This window comes from Acinonyx jubatus, chromosome E1 (genome assembly GCF_027475565.1).
Source record: "Acinonyx jubatus isolate Ajub_Pintada_27869175 chromosome E1, VMU_Ajub_asm_v1.0, whole genome shotgun sequence".
In the NCBI taxonomy this organism is placed as follows: Eukaryota; Metazoa; Chordata; class Mammalia; order Carnivora; family Felidae; genus Acinonyx; species Acinonyx jubatus.
Window position 1 is genome coordinate 2,319,701 of NC_069397.1, and position 19,743 is coordinate 2,339,443.

Sequence of the window (19,743 nt, forward strand, 5' to 3'; positions counted from 1 at the left end):
AAATCAACTAGACCCGTCGGAGGCGCGGGGGTCCCGCCGCCGCCGCCAACGCCGCCGCCGCCGCCCTCGGGCCGGGTGGAGGCCCCGCGCGCCGCGCCCCCGCCGCCCCCCTCCCACCCCCGGGCCGGGGCCCCTCCCGCCAACCCCGGCCCCGCGGGCGCACGGGGCCGACGGCGCGGGCCTCCTCCCGGGGTCTGCGCGGTGCACGCGCCCGGCCGCCCGCGCCCCGGCGCACGAGCAGCGTCCGGCTTCCTGAGCGCTCCCCTCCCCGGGCGCGTCCGTCGCCCCTCCCTCTCCGCCGCCCGCTCCGCCCGCTCCCCCTCCCTTGCCCCCGCGGGTCCCGGGAGGGGGGGGCGGCGCGGCAGGCACAGCCCCCCGCCCCCATGGCCGGCCGTCGGAGCCAGAGGCGGAGGGGGCTCCTGGGGGAGCCGGGCACCGCCCTGCTGGCCCCGCTCGCGCTGGGCCTGGGCCTGGCGCTCGCCTGCCTCGGCCTCCTGCTGGCCGCGGTCAGCCTGGGGCGCCGGCCCCCGCCGCCCGCCCAGGTGAGGCCCCTGCGGCGCAGCCCTCCCGGGGCCGGCCCGGAGCCGCGTCTGCGGAGCGGCGGGCGCGGCCGGGTGGGCCGAGGGCTCGGGGCCAGGAAGATGGGTGGAGGGTGAGATGTCAGGTGGAGGAGGGCTGGGTGACGCTGCCTCCTTCCCAGCAGGAGCCTTCCCAGGGGGAGCTGGTGGCAGAGGAGGACCCGGACCCGCCGGTGAGTGGCCGTGGGCGGCGGGCGCGCGCGTCTGGGCGTGGGGAGCGTGTGCGAGCGGAGGGTGCGGGGTGTGCCCTGGCGGCGCCGGCCGCGCGTGTGCGCGGGGGTGTGCACCGCCGTGCACGGGTAAGCGAGGGGGAGAGAGGGTGACGGCTGCGTGCAAGGGGTCTGGGTCACCTGAGTACGGAGTGTTTATTGGCCGCGGGTGAAGGGGGGGTATGAGACGTGGGGGGGGGGGACCTTGCCTCCCCTTGGACCCCCCCCCCCCCCAAGGCTTCTGTGCCTGCTGCTGGCTGGTGCCTCTCCTGACGGGGCCCCCTGTCGGTCTCAGTTTACGTCTCTGCTGGTCCCCAGGCAAGACCCTGGTTTAGCCCTGCCCTTCATTCCCTTAGGAACTGAATCTCCAGATACAGGAAAGCCGAGATGCCGGGCCTTTCCTGAAGCGGCTGGCGCGGCCTCGCAGAAGCGGTGAGCACCCCTTATCCCACCTTCCAGAATAGGAACAGTGACGGGTCTGCCGTGGCTTCTGCACTCATTATTGCGTTTGTTTGCCCTAATAGCCCCACAAAGCGGGCAGAGCCGAAACCACGAACCTCACTGACAGGCGGGATGGAGAAACTGAGGCACAGACAGTGTTGGGCGGGGCGGGGGGGGGTGCGGTTCACAGTCATGCAGCTAACCAGTTGAGGCACGCTCAAACCTAGAATTCTGGCCCTCTCTCTGAAGCCTGTTCCATCACTTGGACCTGCTTCTCATTTCAAACCCTATGCCAAATGGAAGGAGGGATGGTCTGGGGTTAGGAGAGCCCCTGGGGTCCTGATGGAGACACAGAGGGGCGTTGGGGAGTCAGGGGCCCGGGCCCAAATAAGCTAAGAAACTTCTGAATGGGATGATCGTATGACTACAGGCCCAGGTTTGCACAGGACTGTCCCAGCTTACCAGTGTTTTGTCAGTGCGATTATTAATAGCAAGACTTTTGCTCTCAGAAACAACCCAGTTTGGATGAGAAATGATATAGTGGTTCTACTTGTGGAGAGAGAGAAGGCCTGAGGTTCTGAGGACAGGAGCCTGGACCAGAAGGGGGATGCTGGGCTTCTGAGAGGGAGAAGGGGCTGGAGAGTGGCTTTTGGGCACTATTTTGCCCATCTGTCTTTCCTTCATTCTCAGCCCCCAAAGGCCGGAAAGCAAGGGCTCGCAGAGCGATCGCAGCTCACTATGAAGGTGAGTGATGGGGGAGCTATGCCCAGGGAGGGCGGGTGGTGGAGGGGCAGGCCAGGTCTCACCCACCCTTTCCTGTGTCTTCCAGTTCACCCACGACCGGGACAGGACGGAACGCAGGCCGGTGAGACCCCATTCCCACCTGCCCCTGCTCTCCCCCTGCCCCCCACAGCACTGACCTCCTGGAGAAGGAGCCCCTCAAAACCTTTCCCTTCCCACCGTCCTCCCTGCCTTCAGCTGGGGAACCCCAGAAGCCAGTTCAAGAAAATCTTCAGGGGCTCGGTTCTCTCAGCCCCCACACCTGGACTTTGTCTGTGACCCAGGCGTGGGAACCCAGGCAGTCTGCCCCCACCCAAGCACTAGGCCTTGCTCTTGTGCAAGAAGCACATTGGATTCTTCCCTCCTCTCCCCCCGCCACCCCCCTCCCGTATTCTATGAATCTTCACCACTCTGATCACTTTTCTCAAAATGTTTCTACTGGGCTCTTCTTTTCCACCTTTACCCGACCTTCCAACTCAGCACTATGACCTGAGAACCTCAAACCCAGTCTCTGGCCCCTTCCCCTCCCAGACTCTCCTCCCCGCACCCCCCCCCCCCAGCTACTCCATCCCACCTGCATTGCCAAGGCCTCTAAGTGAAGTAGATAGATTCGGTATGTGGCTTGAAGCTAGCGGCTTGCTTATGAGTCGGCTGTGCGGGGGAAGGGGAAGGAAGGAATCACAAATGACTTCTAGGTTTTGAACTTGGGCATCTTTGGGAATTGTGATGCCATTTATTTTTTTTTAACGTTTATTCATTATTGAGAGAGAGAGACACAGAGCGTAAGCAGGGGAGAGGCAGAGAGAGAGGGAGACACAGAATCCGAAGCAGGCTCCAGGCTCCGAGCTGTCAGCGCAGGGCCCGACGCGTGGCTCGAACCCAGGAACCGCGAGATCATGACCTGAGCTGAAGTCAGACGCTTAACCGACTGAGCCACCCAGGCGCCCCTAACCCTAATGATGCCATTTATTGAGGTGGCGTTAACCAGGGGAGAAATGGGTTGGGAGATACATAAATTAATCATTAAGTGTTTAATAATCAGCCAGCGGCTTCCACAAATAGCTGGCCGGACATCGTGGGCCGGCTCAGGCTAGGTCAGGACGCGAATAGTCAGGCGTCACAGCCACAGACGTGGTATTGAGAGCTGTAGGATTGGATGAAACACCACGAGGAAGAAGCACCCCCAGAGTGAGTTCCTGAGGCTCTCGGGACATCCAGAGGGGAGGCCAAAGACAGCCCAATGGACGCTGAGAAAAGCAGCCGGACAGAAGGGAAGAAACCGGGGAGGGGAGTGTCCTGTGATCTGGGAGAAGACTCGGTCTCACCCAGGAGGGTGTGGCCATCTGTGCCCCATGCAGCTGAGTGGTCACATGAGATGACTGCTGGGTTTGGTAACCTTAAAAGTCAGCTGGTGACCTGGACGTGGGCGGTTTCAGTGGCCCTGTTAGGAGGGACGCCAGTGTGGATTGGGTTAAAAGAAAATGGGAACTAGGAATTGGAGACGGTGACAACCCTTTCTAGAAGTTTCTCTGTGACAAGCGGAGCAACAGGCCAGTAGCTGGAGGGAGCTGTGTATGGAGGAAGGGTGCAGTCCTTCTGGTGATGAGCAACCCTACAGGGGTCTTAGCCAACGGCTACTGAATGGAACATTCATCCAGTCTCTGCAATAGCCCTAAAAGGAAGCTGTCAGCACGGAGCCCGATGCGGGGCTCGATCTCACGAACTGCGAGATCATGACCTAAGCCAAAACCAAGAGGTGGGCGCTTAACCGACTGAGCCACCCAGGCGGCCCGGTAGATAGAGGCCACTTAACCTGTGTGAGGCCTCGAGGATACCCAGGGGTGGAGCCCGGGTTTGAACCCAGCCGGCGCGGGCTTGTGTCCCAGACATGCCTGGTGCGGGGGTGGGGGGAGCCTGCAGGGCAGCGTCCAGGAAGGGGGCCAGGGGTGGGTTCCAGAACCAAGAGAGGAACACATCATCCCCTGGAGCATGTGACGACAGGTCAGTTTTTAGTGCTGGTGGGGGGACGTGAGGGAGCCCTTGCGTGATGACTTCTAGGTCCTCGGGAGAATGAGGAGGGTGGGCAGGGGGTGAGCAGAGGTGGTACAAAACGCTTATCTTGAGGACTACAAGGGCGAGCTTCGTGGGGAGGAGCAGGAAGGCTGCCAGGCTATAAAGAATGTCCATTTGAGGTTTGTGGTGGTGACACTGGCGGACATCATGGTCCCAGGGACCCCGTGCCCCCTGGCCACAACCAGCCTTCGCCCAGGCTGGTCCCATAGTGGGGCGCGCCCTCCCTCCTTCTCTCCCCCTCCTCTTCAGGCCCCAGGCCAGCCTTCCTCCCCTCCAGATGGGCCATTTATTTTAGCAGCTACCCAGACATTCATTCGTCCCCTGACGGAACACACACGCACTGAGCACCTGCTATTGGTAAGGACCGGGCCGGGCGCCCACGGGGGAATGATACCCAGACCTGTTCGCGAGAAAAAGTCACTGTCTAGGAGAGGAGACAGGCATAGGGATTTGCAAGTTACGGTAGGCTGGGACAGGAACAAAAATGAAAGTAGCCAGAGGTAGGCGGTGGCGAAGAGGAAGACACCCAACTTTACAGTGGAGTCGGGATTCCTGTCTCAAAAAGGCGCAGACCCTGAAGCGCGAATGTAAGATGGACCACCAGGGGTCAAGGGCGTGCCAGGTGGAAGGAGCCGCTTGTGCCAAAGCCCGAGTCTGGCAAGAGGATGATGAGGCCGGGCGACCAGGAGAAGCCCAGCGTGGTCGGAGGGGAACAGGGTCGGAGCTGGAACAGCATGAGACTCAAGGTTGGACGAGAATATGGAGCCGGGCCACACAGGCGTTCTGGAAATCATTCCAAGGTCAAAGCAAGTAGAGGCAGGCTCACATCTGCGTTTTTGAAACCTCGCTCCCCGTGGCTGTGTGTAGGGAATATACTGGAGCCGGGGACCGGGGAGACCGGGGGGCGGCGGGGGGGGGGGGGCAAGGAGGAAGGAGGCTGGGAAGAATCCCGGTGAGAGTGGAGGAGACCACACCGTGGGGGGCAGAGAGGGGCCTGGGTACCCCGTGGGGGCAAGAACCCGGAGCCAGATGCGGGAACAGAGACAGAAAGTGAGGCCGGCGTGGAGGCGCCGCGCTCAGTTTGGGTCCGGATGGTATTACGGTCCGATGGTGACGGCACAGTGAGCGGGGTGGGGAGGACGCAGGAAAGAGCAGGGCTGGAGGCCCACATGGGAGTCTACAGGGTGACGGGTATCTCATAGGTGGGCAGGAGAACGCCTGCCAGGCGTTACCACGTCCTTGCGAAAGTAGCAAGGACAGCGCCCCGGGGCTGGCAGAGGGGGAAGGCCGCCAGCGAGGCTCGGGACAGCAGCCGCCAGAGCCACACGAAGCCAGAGCCGGGGGGCCATGTTGGCCACCCCCCTCCTTCCTCCCACCAGTGTCCTCTGGGCGCCCACTCCGAGCAGGCCCAGCCCCGGGGGCCACGGCACAGTAGACAGTAAGGCCGGGTGGGACCCCACACTTCCTCCTGTGTAACTAAACCGGATGACTTGCTGCGACATCGGCTGCTCCGAAGGCGGGGGGCCGTGGCGAGCAGGTGAAAGACAGGCCGGACTGGCCACGCCAGGGTGGCCGGGGAAGGGTTCCCAGCGGAGTCGGGATCTGGCCGAGGGAAGGTGCCAGGTGTGCGGCGGGAACAGGAAGGAGGCGGGAGTCCTGTGAGCTGGCACAGCGAGAGGAGAGGGGACATTGGGGAAGTGGACTGGGGCGGGCCTGGGAGGACCCGGGAAGCCACTTGAGTTGTGCGCTGTCATTTTAGTATTCACCTTCTTTGCAATTTGTAACTGGTCCGGCTCTAGAGTGGTGTTTTTTTGTTTGTTTGTTTGTTTGGTTGGTTTTTCCGGTACATCTTTATGGAGCTGTGCTTCAGGGTCCATACAATTCGCCCATTTAAACTCTATTTTTAAAAGTTTACTTATTTTGGGGTGGGGGGGCAGAGAGAGAGGGCAAGAGAGAGAATCCCAAGCAGGCTCCACGATCCCAGAGGAGCCCGACAAAGGGCTCAATCCCATGACCTGAGGCAAAATCAAAAGCTGGACGTTCAATTGGGTGAGCCAGCCAGGCGCCCCCGTAGCATTTCTTTTTGTGGTTGAATAATTTCTCATTGTATGGATACACCACAATTTTCCTTACCCATTCATCGTCTGATGGACACTTGGGTACCACTTTTTTTTTAATGTTTATTTTTGAGAGAGAGAGAGAACACAAGCAGAGGAGGGGCAGAGAGAGAGGGAGACACAGAATCTGAAACGGGCTCCAGGCTCTGAGCTGCCAGCACAGAGCCCAATGCGGGGCTTGAACTCACGGACCGCGAGATCGTGACCTGAGCTGAAGCCGGATGCCCAACCGTCTGAGCCACCCAGGCGCCCCTTGTTATTTTCAATTTTAATAACCCCAGTAGTATACGATTCAAGTACCGTATATGGTCTCAAAGTAAAACAGACAAACAGTAGAGACAGGGGCTTCCGGGTGGCTCAGTTGGTCAAGCATCTGACCCTTGCTTTCAGCTCAGGTCATGATCTCAGGGTTCGTGGGATCAAGCCCCTCCACAGACTGTGCTGAACATGGAGCCTGCTTGGGATTCTCTCTCTCTCTCTCTCTCTCTCTCTCTCTCTCTCCCTCTGCTTTCCCCCCACTCTTGCTCACTCCCCCCCAAAAATAAATATTTTAAAAAATATTTAAAAAACTAGAGACACAAAATATCAACCCCCCCCCCCCTCCTTCCATCTGGCTCTTCTCCCCAGAAGTGGCTGGTGATGGGTTGCTCCCGAGCCCTCTGGTCACACATACGTTGCATTTCTGCACGGAACTTCCTATTACACTACAGGCTCCGTGGGCCGTGACTCCACCCGGGGCCCGGGGCCACGTGTCTGTCTTCTGGGCCCAGCGGGCCCCCGAGTCTTCTGGACCCGATGGGTCTTTGGGGAGTGTGAGGAAGTCCTGGAAAGGGACTCTCCCCGATCTCTGAACACCCACATTCAGGTGTGGACGGGACGGTGAGTGGCTGGGAGGAGGCCAAAATCAACAGCTCCAACCCACTGCGCTATGACCGCCAGAGCGGGGAATTTACAGTCACTCGGGCTGGGCTCTACTACCTGTACAGTCAGGTAAGCCCCACCTGGCTCCGGGGGGGGGAAGCGGGAACCGGGGGACAAGGGTCCGGGGCACGGGGCGGGGGCAGCTCCAGGTGGGCGGGGAGCTCGGGCTTTGCGCTGGGGTTGGGGGGGGGGTGGATCCCTGGGTCACCGAGGACAGGGGACACGGAGACCGTGTCGCCTCCTGCCTCCCCGTAGGTGCACTTTGACGAGGGGAAGGCCGTCTACCTGAAGCTCGATTTGCTGGTGGACGACGCGCTGGCCCTGCGCTGCCTGGAAGAATTCTCCGCCACGGCCGCCAGCTCCCCGGGGTCCCAGGTCCGCCTCTGCCACGTGTCTGGGCTGTTGCCCCTCCGGCCAGGGTCCTCCCTGCGGATCCGCACCCTCCCCTGGGCCCATCTCAAGGCCGCCCCCTTCCTCACCTACTTCGGACTCTTCCAGGTTCACTGAGGGGCCCCGGTGGCGCCCCGGGCCCCACCCTCCGCTGCTCCTCGCCCCAGACCTGCCCCCCCTCTGCAGGCTGCTTGGGCTGTTCACGTGTTGCCACGCCACATAGATAACCCCCTTCTCCTCTGACACCCACTCCCCCCTGCACCTCACTAGCTCCTGAACCCCTGGTCTTTTGACGCCCCCCCCCCCATTTATCTCCTGACTCCCCGCCCTGGCCACAACCTCCCCACCCTGCCCCCGGACACTGTGTCTACTCTACTCTGGGTGAGGGTGGGTCCCCACCGCCTGTTCAGGCACTAAGAGGGGCTGGACGCCAGGGAGACTGAGACGGGGCCAGGAGTTCCCAAACGTGAGGGCTAAGAGCAAGACGAGATCCTTCCCGATAATTCCCTGTGGATTTTTAAAACAGATATTATTTTTATTATTATTGTGACAAAATGTTGATAAGTGAATATTAAAGAGAATAAGCCACGGTCTCTCTCTCTTTTTTTTTTAATGTTTTTGAGAGAGAGGGAGAGAGAGAGAGACAATGCACGAGTAGGGGAGGGGCAGAGAGAGAGAGAGAGACACAGAACGTGAAGCAGGCTGCAGGCTCCAAGCTGTCAGCACAGAGCCGCACGCGGGGCCCGAACCCATGAACCGTGAGATCGTGACCTGAGCCAAAGTCGGAAGCTTAACTGACTGAGCCCCCCAGGCGCCCCCACGGTCTCTCTATTGGGACTTAGGGAACAGTTCTCAGGGTAGCCGAGGGCCATGGCAAGGGGGGCTGGGCATCGAAGGGTGGGGTGTGGGACGGCTGGGACTCCAGGGCAATGTACAGGCTCGGGAATGGGGACCCACATGCTTCTGACCCCTGAGGCATGAACAGAGAGTCAAAAGGCAAACTGCCAGGAAAAAAAATCAATCCTCTGCCCAAGGTCCAGCAGAAGCCGCCTCATTTACCTAGGAGGCGGGCTTCCTCCCGAGGGTGATCCCTGGCTGGGAGGAGCGGGAGCCTCTGGACATTCAGCAGGTGCGGGCCCAAGCCCTGGCCTGGATGTGGGGTGGGAGCAGGCTCGCAGGGGAGCTCGGGGTCAGGAAGCAGGATGCGGCCGGGGGAGTGGGGGGGCCTGGGTCCAGGGGAGGAACCTTCCAGCGGTAGGGTGCTTGGGGCTGTCTCTTTCTCTCTTTGACCAGAGCCTTATGTAAGAGCTTTTCTCGGGAAACAGGAAGTCCTGCTTGCCAAGTTCAGCACAGGGAGTAGCGCAGGCCTTATTCCAACACACCCGGCCTGGCCCTAACCCCAGAACTCGGCCAGTTTCTGGCTTCCGCGACCCTGGTTCTCCTCCCCATCCGCCCCCTCCCCTCCTTTTGCACGTTCAGTCATTCCCAGCCAACTTGCCCAGAGACCTCTCCCGTGGCTCAGCCAGAGGGTCTCCCACCCTCACCCCTTGACCCCCAAGCCGCCCAGCTTGTCCCTCCATCCCTGCTCTTGGCACTGTGCCCCGGGGCAGCCGACCTTCCCTCCCCCACTCCTGGGGCCCTCCCAGGGTTCCCGTGCTCGGGCTGCTTCCTGGGTGTCACTGGCAGTCCCGTCCTTCCTAGACAGATTGTCACCAAATTCTCCTGAGGCTGGAGAAGGGTGTGGGGGGGAGGGGGGCGGGGGAGCGTGTCTCAAGACGCCACCGGCCCCGCAGTGGGGTGCCAGGAGCTCCGGCCGGTTTTCCTCCTCCTTCCTTTTTATTCTCAAGTTCCTTTTTATTTCTCCCTTGCGTAACACTCTTCTTCTTCCCTTCTGCACCCCCACCCTCCCCACCACCTCCTCGCCACCCCACTCCCGAGGCCACTGCTCTCTGCAGGGTCCCCAGCTCATGCCAGCCTCGTCTCCTTCCTTGCCAGCCCCCAGAGGGCCACCGGGAGACATGGGGGGCCCGGCCCGAGAGCCGGCGCTCTCAGTCGCCCTCTGGTTGAGTTGGGGGGCGGCTCTAGGGGCTGTGGCGTGTGCCATGGCCCTGCTGACCCAGCAAACGGAGCTGCAAAATCTAAGGAGAGAGGTGACTCGGCTGCAGAGGACTGGAGGGCCCTGCAAGGAGGAAGAAGGGCATCCGTGGCCGAGCCTCCGGGAGCAGGTGCGTGAGGGGAGAAGGGCGTGGGGGAGAAAGGGATGGATGGCGGGGCCATCTCCGGACCTCTTGGTTCTAGCCTCTCGGTCTGTAAAGTTTTGAGTAGGTGCAAGAGAGGGTCCCAGGTTTGGAGGTCAAGGGAGCAGCCATTCCAGGAAAGGAAATTGTTAAAGATTAATGCTTCTCGTACCTAACAGATCCTGGAGGAGAGCCAGCACCGAGACTCAGGTTGCTGGGGAAGAGTGCATGAGAGATGTGAGGCACTCCTGGGGCGGAGGGAGGGGGCGGGCTGGGAAGAGAGGCTGCCTGGGACCCTTGCATCTCAGCCTAACCCCGACCCTCTTTCCGTGAGCAGAGCCCTGACGCCCTGGAAGCCTGGGAGAATGGGGAGAGGTCCCGGAGAAAGAGAGCAGTGCTCACCCATAAACAGAAGAGTGAGGCCTCCGGGGTGCAGCCGGGGTGGGAGGTGATCCAGCCGCATGGGGATCTGGGGACGGTGATCTGCAGCCAGGGTGAGGGTGGAGGGGCTGAGCACAGGGCGGCTGGGGCAGGTGGGCACTGCTCAGATTCCCCTCTCTCCTCAGAGAAGCACTCCGTTCTGCACCTTGTCCCCATCAACATCACCTCTAAGGGTGAGCAGCTTTCTTCGATAACGGCTTTTGGGGAGGGGCCGGATTGGGGAACTGGGGGGCTGGCACCTAGGCCCAAGAGACTCCTGGGGGCGAAGAGTGTCTGAGAATGCAGGGAGATCCTGACTGCCCCACTCCTCACCCCCAGAGGACTCTGATGTGACAGAGGTGATCTGGCAACCAGCTCTTAAGCGTGGGAGAAGCCTGGAGGCCCAAGGATACGTTGTTCGAGTCTGGGACACTGGAGTTTATCTGCTGTATAGCCAGGTAATCCCAAACATACCCTACGCCTCATGTGGGGGGCCGGAGGTCTGTTCTCCCAGGGCCGGTAAGTCCTGCTACTGAGAATTCCCGACCCTTCTGTTCATACCAAACTTAGAAGACCCTCCTTCCTTCCTTGGCTCTCTTGTCCAGACTCCCGAGGCCTCCCAGCACTGAGCCATCTCGTTTCTCCTCCGTTCCCTGCCAGGTCCTGTTCCACGACGTGACTTTCACCATGGGTCAGGTGGTGTCCCGGGAGGGCCGGGGAAGGCAGGAGACGCTATTCCGTTGTATACGAAGTATGCCTTCCAATCCGGACTGGGCCTACAATAGTTGCTACAGTGCAGGTGGGAGCCCTGTGGGCGGCGGAGGGGGGAGGGGTCGTGAGGAGAGCAGGGTCTCTCTGACCCCGGGGGTGGGAGTGACGAGGAAGCTCCGGCAGGGGGTTGGAAGCCTGGGTGGAGAGGTGGCCCTGGAATGAAGGACAGAAAGCGCAAAAGAGGTTGAGCTGGAGAAGGGAGGGGAGACGTCATTCTGCGTGACCGTGACCTCACTGAGCATCTCTTCTCTCCTCTCAGGTGTCTTCCACCTACACCAAGGGGATATTCTGAGTGTCACAATCCCCCGGGGAAGGGCGAAGCTTAGCCTCTCGCCATCTGGAACCTTCCTGGGCTTTGTGAAACTGTGATTTTGAGGTGGTCTCAAGCTCGGAAGACTGGGGTGGGGACATACTGGAGGCAGCCAAGAGCTAACAGGAACAGAGGCCTCTTCTAGGGTTGACTGGAACCCTGGGTTTGACGACTCACGAATCTCCGTGCCTCCCTTCTCCCTTTCCGCCCCCATCCCCTGGACTTCGACTTCACGGTTATTAAAGAAGTGTAATTCTTGCTCTCGTCCCCCATCCAGCCCCACATTCTTGGGGGGTGGGGGGAGAAAAGGGGGGCAGTGCCAGGCCTTGGGGGAGACCTACTTTAAGTCCCACTGGAATGCTTCCAGAACAGCACCACCATCTAGCGGCAGCTTGAGAGAAGCAGCCTGCCTGTTGGCAGAAGTCCACGAAGCCTCCCTCCACTCGGGAAACTCCTGGTTCCCCACGCCACACCTCTCCAGGTACCCGCTGCCTCCTCCCTCCACAAGAAGCCCCGCCCTCACCTCCCTCTCCACCAACGGGGCCCCGGCTCGGCTCCCATCACTATCTCCAGGGGTGTGTTTATTGTGCGCCCGTCTGGGGGGGGGGGGAGGAGGAGGGGGTGCCCGACGACGACGACAGTCCCTTTGCAGACACACCACCCTACGGGTGCCAAGTTCCGCCTTTCCTGCCCTCCGCTCCCCTAGCGTGACGGGCCCTCCAAGCCTCTCGGGGCTGGGACGGGTCGCCGGGCAGCCTCGGGTAAATCTTGGCCCGAATGCTGGTCTTCCTTCACTCCTCGAGCTTTCTTTCTGCTCAAGACCCGCTTAAACTTAAATAGGAGAGTAAACGACTTCCACTCCCCCCGCTGCCTTGCCTCAGCCCCGTCCCTGTACCGGGATCTCCCGGCCCTCCCGGCTGTCCTCCGGCGCGCCGCCGGGGACCGAGGTACCAAGGCCCCGGGGTTCGGGCCCCGCCAGTGCCGAGAAGCGCTACGCAGCGGGACACGCAGCGGTGGGGGACGCGCAGGCGCAAAAGGGAACGCGATGGGATAGTCGCGCGCGGCCGGGAGCAGCCAGCGTGCGCAGGCGCAGCCCTGCACGGGGCTCGGGGGCGGGACGGTCCCGTGGCGTCTACGTTCGGGGGTAGGCGGGACTAGGCGCGCGCTGGCCGCGCCGGCGCTCTTCGCCGGCTGTGACGTACTAATCGTGCGCCGCCAGCGCCGGTGGGCCTGGGGCTCGCGGGAGGGGAAGGAGGAGAAGGAGGAGGAGGAGGGGGAGGTGGTGGAGGTGGAGGCTGGAGCAGAGCAAACGGCGGCCGCGGCGGGGCGGCTCGGCGGCGCGGCGCGCGGCCCAGAAGCGTTGGAATCCTGAATTGAGAGGGCTGCGCCTGAAGACAGCAGGAGTGGCGGGGCCGCCGCCGTCGCCGGAGAGATGAGCCGGGAAGCTTGAGGCCGGAGACGCCCGCCCTCGGGCCCGTCCGCCCGGCTTCCCCGCTCCCGGTGAGGACGCCCCCTACCCTTCCCCCAGCCCTGCCGCGGCCTCTCCCATTCCTGGATCTCATTCCCACCAAACCGGGGCCCAGGAGGCCCTCGAAGGGGCTTCTTCAGGCCCTCGGGCGCCGAACTGTCCAGGACCAAACCGGTGTGGGACGCATTCTGGCCCCCGGGAGCGGAGCAGGAGAGGGGGCTGGGCTAACCTGGCTCACGCGGCTCAGTTCTGTCCCAGCGGCTTGATCCGGCTGCCTGAGCACCGGTTGGGTTCTCTTTCAGTTTCCCTTAACATTCTTCCGTTTTCGTTAGATTTTACTACCTGAACCGTAGCCCTGGGATCCCCATTCCCTCCTGAGACGACCTGAGCATGCCCGTACCCTCCCCACCCCACCCCATTCATTCCGAGGTGGTAGAGCACTCTCTCCCCACTCTAGACCCCGGTTTCCCCGTGGAAGCTGTGTCCTCAGGTATCTCTGTATCCTGTCAGGAGTCTCCTGCTGAGCCATTGCCCTTACTAGGTTCTCAATTAGGATACTCCTGGTGGCATTAAATACTGACAACAGTGGCTTTAACCTGGGTATCCAAGAAATAAGATCCTGCTGCTTAGCCATTCTCCCTTGCTTCTCTGTGGTCGGGGGAGAGATGGGGGCATGGACTCTGAAGGGCCCCTGTGGATCTTATTAACCGAAAAGATCGGAAATTCGTAGGGGTTTTGCACTTTTTCCTCTTTTCTTAGGTTATTTGTATCTGATTCCAGAGGAGGCGTGCTGAGGAAGAGAGGCAGGATCTGGGGTGCGGGGTGTTTGCATTCTGACACTCTAACCATTGTTTTACAGGCTACCGGAAGATGAAAGAGACTATACAAGGGACCGGGTCTTGGGGGCCTGAGCCTCCTGGACCTGGCGTGGCCCCGGCTTACTCAAGTCCCAGGCGGGAGCGTCTTCGTTGGCCCCCACCCCCTAAACCCCGACTTAAATCAGGTGGAGGGTTTGGGCCAGATCCTGGGTCAGGGACCACAGTGCCAGCCAGACGCCTCCCTGTCCCTCGGCCCTCTTTTGATGCGTCAGCTAGTGAAGAGGACGAGGAAGAAGAGGACGATGAGGATGAAGATGAGGAAGAGGAAGGGGCAGCTTGGAGGCTGCCCCCCAGATGGGGTCAGCTGGGAACCTCCCAGCGGCCTCGCCCTCCTCGCCCTACTCATCGGAAAACCTGCTCCCAGCGCCGCCGCAGAGCCATGCGAGCCTTCCGGATGCTGCTGTACTCAAAAAGCACCTCGTTGACATTCCACTGGAAGCTTTGGGGGCGCCACCGGGGCCGGCGGCGGAGCCTCGCACACCCCAAGAACCATCTTTCACCCCAGGAAGGGGGTGCGACACCACAGCTGCCATCCCCCTGCTGTCGTTTTGACTCCCCTCGGGGGCCACCTCCGCCCCGGCTCGGTCTGCTAGGTGCTCTCATGGCTGAGGACGGGGTGAGAGGGTCTCCACCAATGTCCTCTGGGCCCCCAGTGGAGGAAGATGGATTAAGGTGGACTCCAAAGTCTCCTCTGGACCCTGACTCCGGTAAGGTGGGAATGGGGTGTGGGAAGGGTGGGGGCAGGGTTCAGATCCAGGAGGATTGGGAGCCTCTTGCTGTGGTGAGAGCCGGGCCTAAGGAAGGCGGGACGGCAGAGCGAGGGGGTCCAGAATAGCTGTGAAATGTCTTAAGCCCCCACTTTGAGCAAGATCTAAGTCTGGGGAGACGGTCAAGGCCGGGTGACAGAGTCCCCGAGCCGAGTAGGCGTCCTGTGTACGGATGAGAACGGGAGATGAGGTTTAGAAAAGTTAGTCTTATTATCCACGCAAGCTCCCTTTTCGTTTGGCCTTTCCGAATAAAGGGGCCCTTGCCTGTGCATCTGCGAAGGGTGCCACTCTAGTGCTGGGATGGGATTTCTCTGCAGTTACCACCTGTATAGCCGTGTGTGACATTCGCACTCGGAATGTTTCTTTCGGGGACGCAAGCAGACCATGTCAGGCTGTGTTTTTATCAGTCCCTGGAGTATTTATCGAGCCTTCGGTGTGCACCGGGTGCCGTACTCGGTGCCAGGTATATATGGTGGTGGTAAATGTCTCGGGCGTGTGCCTCTCTCCGAGTCTTAGTCTTCTTTTGCTTCTGTCCTGTGACGAGCACCTCTTCTCTTCAGTTCCTCTGTAACCTGTTAGACATGCTTCTCTCACGCTTTACGGTTGCCATCCCCTAGAGTTCCTATCGGGAGATTCCGTTTCGGTTCCTCCCCGTGGTCTTAGAATTTGTATCGTTTGATCTCACCATTGTTCCTTGATCTTAGCCAATTTCTCATCCCCATCCTGTTTCCCCTGCGCTGTAGGCCTCCTCTCCTGTACTCTTCCCAATGGCTTTGGGGGACCGCCTGGGCCAGAAGGGGAGCGAGGCCTGGCACCCCCTGACGCCAGCATCCTCATCAGCAATGTGTGCAGCATCGGGGACCACGTGGCCCAGGAACTTTTTCAGGGCTCAGACCTGGGCACCGCAGAAGAGGCGGAGCGGCCCGGGGAGAAGGCCGGCCAGCACAGCCCCCTGCGAGAGGAGCATGTGACCTGCGTGCAGAGTAAGGGAGCCCAGACGGCCGGGCCTTCTCTTCTCTCAGCCAGCTCCTAAGTTGGAGTGTGGAGGCCTCACACGCTCCTCTTCCTCTCCGCTCAGGCATCTTGGATGAATTCCTTCAGACTTACGGCAGCCTCATTCCCCTCAGCACTGATGAGGTGGTGGAGAAACTGGAGGACATCTTTCAGCAGGAGTTCTCTACACCTTCCAGGTGAGGCAGGACAGGGGGGTCCTCAGAAGAGGGCCGGGGCCTGAGGGGCCCTAGGGGTCAGGGGTCGGGAGAGAATGCTGCCCAGAGGGACCGACTCAGGGGAGGAGGAGGGAGCAGGGACCGAGGGGGAGGAATCTGCAGGTGAAGCGCGAAGCCCCTGTAAGCAGATGGGGGCGGTCCTTCCCCGGGCCCCTGAAATATGCCCCGTGCTCACGTGCCTCCTTCCAAGGAGCGGGCCCTTCAGCAGGCCCTCGGAAGGCTACGCGAGCCCCGATGGGGACTAGTTGAGACAGATCCTGATTCTGGGCAGTAGAAGGTCCTTCTGTATGCCCTAGCCCCCTCGTCTCTTGTGTGACTCCACCCTTGGCCTACTCAGGAAGGGCCTGGTGCTGCAGCTCATCCAGTCGTACCAGCGCATGCCAGGCAACGCCATGGTGAGGGGCTTCCGAGTGGCCTATAAGCGGCACGTGCTGACGATGGACGACCTGGGGACTCTGTACGGACAGAACTGGCTCAATGACCAGGTGAGGAGGAGGGAGAAACGGGCCCCGAAGGGGATGTGGGGAGCAGGGTGTCTGGGGCCCTCTGCTCGGGGGAGCCCTGTGCCCACGCTGCACCCTCCATGGCAAGTTGCCGCCCGTCTTCTCCCCAGGTGATGAACATGTATGGAGACCTGGTCATGGACACGGTCCCTGAAAAGGTAGGCGTGACAGGGTACTTCAGTCCCCAGGAGGACTTCTGCAGGTCCCAGCAGCTTTTGCACTCCCTTTGGTCTCGTCCCTTTTCACGGAGGGAGGGTCTTTGTTTGGGGGAGAGGTGGTGAAAGGCGGTCTGTTAAATTCAAACCTGTAACCCGGGTCCTGAACTTCTCTGTCCCTTTCCCCCCGGTCGGCAGTGGTTCTCCCTGTGGCTCACCCCACCAGTTGGGAGGGGCAGCAGGAAGAGAATTGGGTTTCTGCCCCCAGTGGATTGCAGTGGAGGTTGTTGAAACTGGCCCTCGGAGCCCCAGTGACATGGAGCGGACTGGGCGGAGGAGACTTGGCAGGGAGGCCTGAAGCTCTCTTAACTCCATCCAGCTCTTTTGTGTCATTGGCACAGGTGCATTTCTTCAACAGTTTCTTCTACGATAAACTCCGTACCAAGGGTTATGATGGGGTGAAAAGGTGGACCAAAAACGTGAGTTGCCAGTTCACGTGTATGTGGGTAACGCCTTGCCTGTAAAGGATCAGAGTTCCGCTTTCTAGGAGTCCCTTCCCTGAGGCTGCCCACTCAGTCTTTCAAGTAACATGGGTCTTCTGTGTGTTCGGTACTGTCGTGGGCAGCAAGGACTCGGTGTTAAGTAAGGAAGACTTCTCGCCTTCGTGGAGTGTGAATAAGTAAGTTACATTTCAGCTAGTGTTAGGCGCCGTGAACAAATTAAAAGGGAGATGTAGTAGCGTGGGATGTGGGTGGCTCCGGGAAGGCCACTCTTCTCTGAGCCTGGAATGACGAGGGCCCGGTCACGTGTGGCTCGGGGGCAAGAGTGGTTTAGGCGAAGGGGACGGCGAGTACATGGGACACAAGGTGAGACTGTGGGGGGCCCAGAAGGCCCACAGGAGTGTCTGGTGTGGTTGGGGCAGGGTGAGCGGGGGGAATATGATCAGAAGCTTGGCCAGGGCTGATCGCGTGGGGCGTGGAGGCCGCTGTCACCGTGTGCGCTGAGGCGCCGTTGACGAGCCTTAAGCAGGCTGGGAAGAGCCTCCTGTTTTGACGGAGATTGGAAGTGGGGCAAGAGTGGGAGCAGGCGGACCAACTAGGAGGCGAGCAAAGAAGGCGAGACAGACGCTCGACCAGGATGCTGAGGGAGGAGCAGGAGCGCTCTCTAGGGTGGGTTTTGCAGGTAGAACCGAAGTACTTTCTGGCAGGTTGGACGAGGGAACGAAGAAAAGCTCGGAATCAGGGTGATGCCTGGGTTTGCAGCAGACGTTACTGGGGAAGACAGGAGAGAGCACGTTTGGCGAGGGGGAAAAGATAGTTCTCGTTAGTTTCCCTGCCCTGTAATTCCAAGGCCAGGAAATTTCTACAGTGAGGTAGGACCGTGGGCTGCAGCATTTCTTAGTTTCTGTCCCCAGGCTCAGGAGCTCACACCCTCCCCAACCTGGCAGGCCTACTGCTCCCGATAGAGGTGGGGGGACCTACAGTGAAAGAACTTGGCCTCTGCATACTGCATCTGAGTCCCACGTCTGCCCCTTCCGTGACCTTCAGCGAGTTGCCTAGTCTTCTAAGCTGCCGTTTCCTCCGTTAGATCGAGGGAGAGAACTTCCTCGGAGGATTGTTGTGGTAACTGACCGACCACTTGCCGGGGACCCAGCGTTGTCCTCGGTGTGACTTAATTCTCAGAACAAACAGAGGAGGTAGCGGCTGTCGTTTCCAGCCTTTTACAGTGAAGAGAACTGAGGCGTATAGAGTGGCTCGCCCATGGCCACGAGCTAGGAAAGGCAGGAGCTAGATCTAAACCCCCGCAGTCTGGCTCTAGAGTGCTGAGCCTCGGTTCTTCGCTCCTGAGCACTGGTACCTTTAATGTGTGGAAAGTACCCGGGCCATCCTGGGCTCTCAGGTGTGTGCTCTGACACCGCCCCTTCCGGTGGAGGGCTGGGCCTTGTGCCCTCCCATGCGGCTTCCTGCCAGCGCCTCCACTCGTCTCTAGACCCCTCATGACGGTAGGCAGGACTCTCGTGCCCTCTGACCAGACCCCTGGCACTGCCCCCCTTAGGTGGACATCTTCAATAAGGAGCTACTGCTGATCCCCATCCACCTGGAGGTGCATTGGTCCCTCATCTCGGTTGATGTGAGGCGACGCACCATCACCTACTTTGACTCGCAGCGCACCCTGAACCGCCGCTGCCCTAAGGTCTGAGTGGGAAGGAGGGAGGCGGGAAGAGTGGGGAGGAAATCCAGTGGCGGCACTCGCGGCGGAAGGGTGGGCCTGGGGCCTCTGAGGAGCAAACCTGGGCTTGGTGCCTGTGACCACCATACCCCGGGCTCCTGTGGGAGACACCGGGCATCGCTCCCTCCTTTTCTCCGTCTGCACAGCATATTGCCAAGTACCTACAGGCAGAGGCCGTGAAGAAAGACCGGCTGGATTTCCACCAGGGCTGGAAAGGTTACTTCAAAATGGTAAGTTTCTAGAGGGAGGAGTACGGGGTGGTGATAGAGGTAAGGCAGGAGGCAGAAGTTGAGGCCACACCCCTAGGAGCCTCCAAACGAAGGGCCTGCCTTCTTCTCCTTTTCTAGAATGTGGCCAGGCAGAATAATGACAGTGACTGCGGTGCCTTTGTGTTACAGGTAAGCAGATGGCAGTTGGGTTAAAGGGCTGGGCAAGAGGAGGGAGGCTGTTCTGCAACCCGCGCCCGCCCCGTTGCTCACAGCCCCTTGTGGAGCAGAGAGTAACCTTAGGTGTCAGAAAGCGCAAACATGGATTTCGTCGGCTCTCCTGGCTTCCCCGTCCCACATCGGGGCTGGGTCTCTTGCTCCTTGGTTTCTGGCCCTAAGAAGAGTGGCCTCCTAACCGCCAATGCAGAGTATTTTAACACCGGGTATTTCAGGTACCAAGAGCAGTGATTTTAGACTTTGAGCCCCAGGCTGGGGCACCTTGGCTCCCTTTGTGAAATGTGGATGTTCTCTGAAAGTTCCAGGGAGGTGGATCTCACTCACGCGAAGGGGGTAGCACAGGTCCTGACTTGGGGGGTGGGGGATGCTCACGGCCTGCTTTGTTAACACCCAGTACTGCAAGCACCTGGCGCTGGCCCAGCCGTTCAGCTTCACCCAGCAGGACATGCCCAAACTTCGTCGGCAGATCTACAAGGAGCTGTGTCACTGCAAACTCACTGTGTGAGCCTCGGATCCCAGGCCTCAAGCCCGTTTATGAATGGGCATGGGGACATGGGGGACCCTTCCTTCCCAAGAAACTCCCATTCCTTTCCTCTCTTGCCTCTCCCCACCCAGTTCCCTTTTGGTTTTTCATATTTAAATGTTTTAATTGATTTCTGTATTTTTTTTTTTCCTTTTGAGAGAATACTTGTTGATTTCTGATGTTCAGGGGGTGGCCATGAAAAAGCCTCTTTTTTCTCTGTGCCCTGGGGGAGCGTGGCCTTGTGGCCTGGGTGGGGCAGCCATCCGTCCCCCTTCTGTGTGCAGGGGCGGGGGCAGGAAAA

General features: G+C 60.2%; 3 protein-coding genes across 4 annotated transcripts; all 3 read left to right on the forward strand.

Moving 5' to 3' along the window:
• The first annotated feature begins 199 nt into the window (after positions 1-199).
• On the forward strand, positions 200-8,102 carry TNFSF12 (TNF superfamily member 12). Of its 2 annotated transcripts, none has more exons than XM_027047356.2 (7): positions 200-542; positions 701-751; positions 1,144-1,219; positions 1,919-1,972; positions 2,058-2,093; positions 7,064-7,188; positions 7,375-8,102. In XM_027047356.2, the coding sequence occupies exons 1-7, from the start codon at positions 384-386 to the stop codon at positions 7,624-7,626; spliced, it is 753 nt and encodes a 250-aa protein (XP_026903157.1). In that variant the 5' UTR covers positions 200-383; the 3' UTR covers positions 7,627-8,102. The 2 variants fall into 2 exon arrangements, with proteins under 2 accessions (XP_026903157.1, XP_026903158.1); XM_027047357.1 differs by having other exon boundaries at positions 202-542; positions 704-751.
• A 425-nt stretch (positions 8,103-8,527) lies between these two features.
• TNFSF13 (TNF superfamily member 13) lies at positions 8,528-11,507 on the forward strand. Its single transcript, XM_027047353.2, has 7 exons — positions 8,528-8,638; positions 9,465-9,734; positions 10,084-10,162; positions 10,313-10,360; positions 10,506-10,624; positions 10,827-10,965; positions 11,197-11,507. Exons 2-7 carry the CDS (start codon positions 9,477-9,479, stop codon positions 11,304-11,306), a joined length of 753 nt encoding a protein of 250 aa, XP_026903154.1. The 5' UTR covers positions 8,528-8,638; positions 9,465-9,476; the 3' UTR covers positions 11,307-11,507.
• A 1,098-nt stretch (positions 11,508-12,605) lies between these two features.
• Positions 12,606-19,572, forward strand: SENP3 (SUMO specific peptidase 3). Its single transcript, XM_027047347.2, has 11 exons — positions 12,606-12,747; positions 13,575-14,300; positions 15,104-15,343; positions 15,439-15,550; positions 15,927-16,074; positions 16,203-16,250; positions 16,649-16,726; positions 18,303-18,440; positions 18,623-18,706; positions 18,824-18,874; positions 19,314-19,572. The coding sequence occupies exons 2-11, from the start codon at positions 13,586-13,588 to the stop codon at positions 19,422-19,424; spliced, it is 1,725 nt and encodes a 574-aa protein (XP_026903148.1). The 5' UTR covers positions 12,606-12,747; positions 13,575-13,585; the 3' UTR covers positions 19,425-19,572.
• The last annotated feature ends 171 nt before the right edge of the window (positions 19,573-19,743 follow it).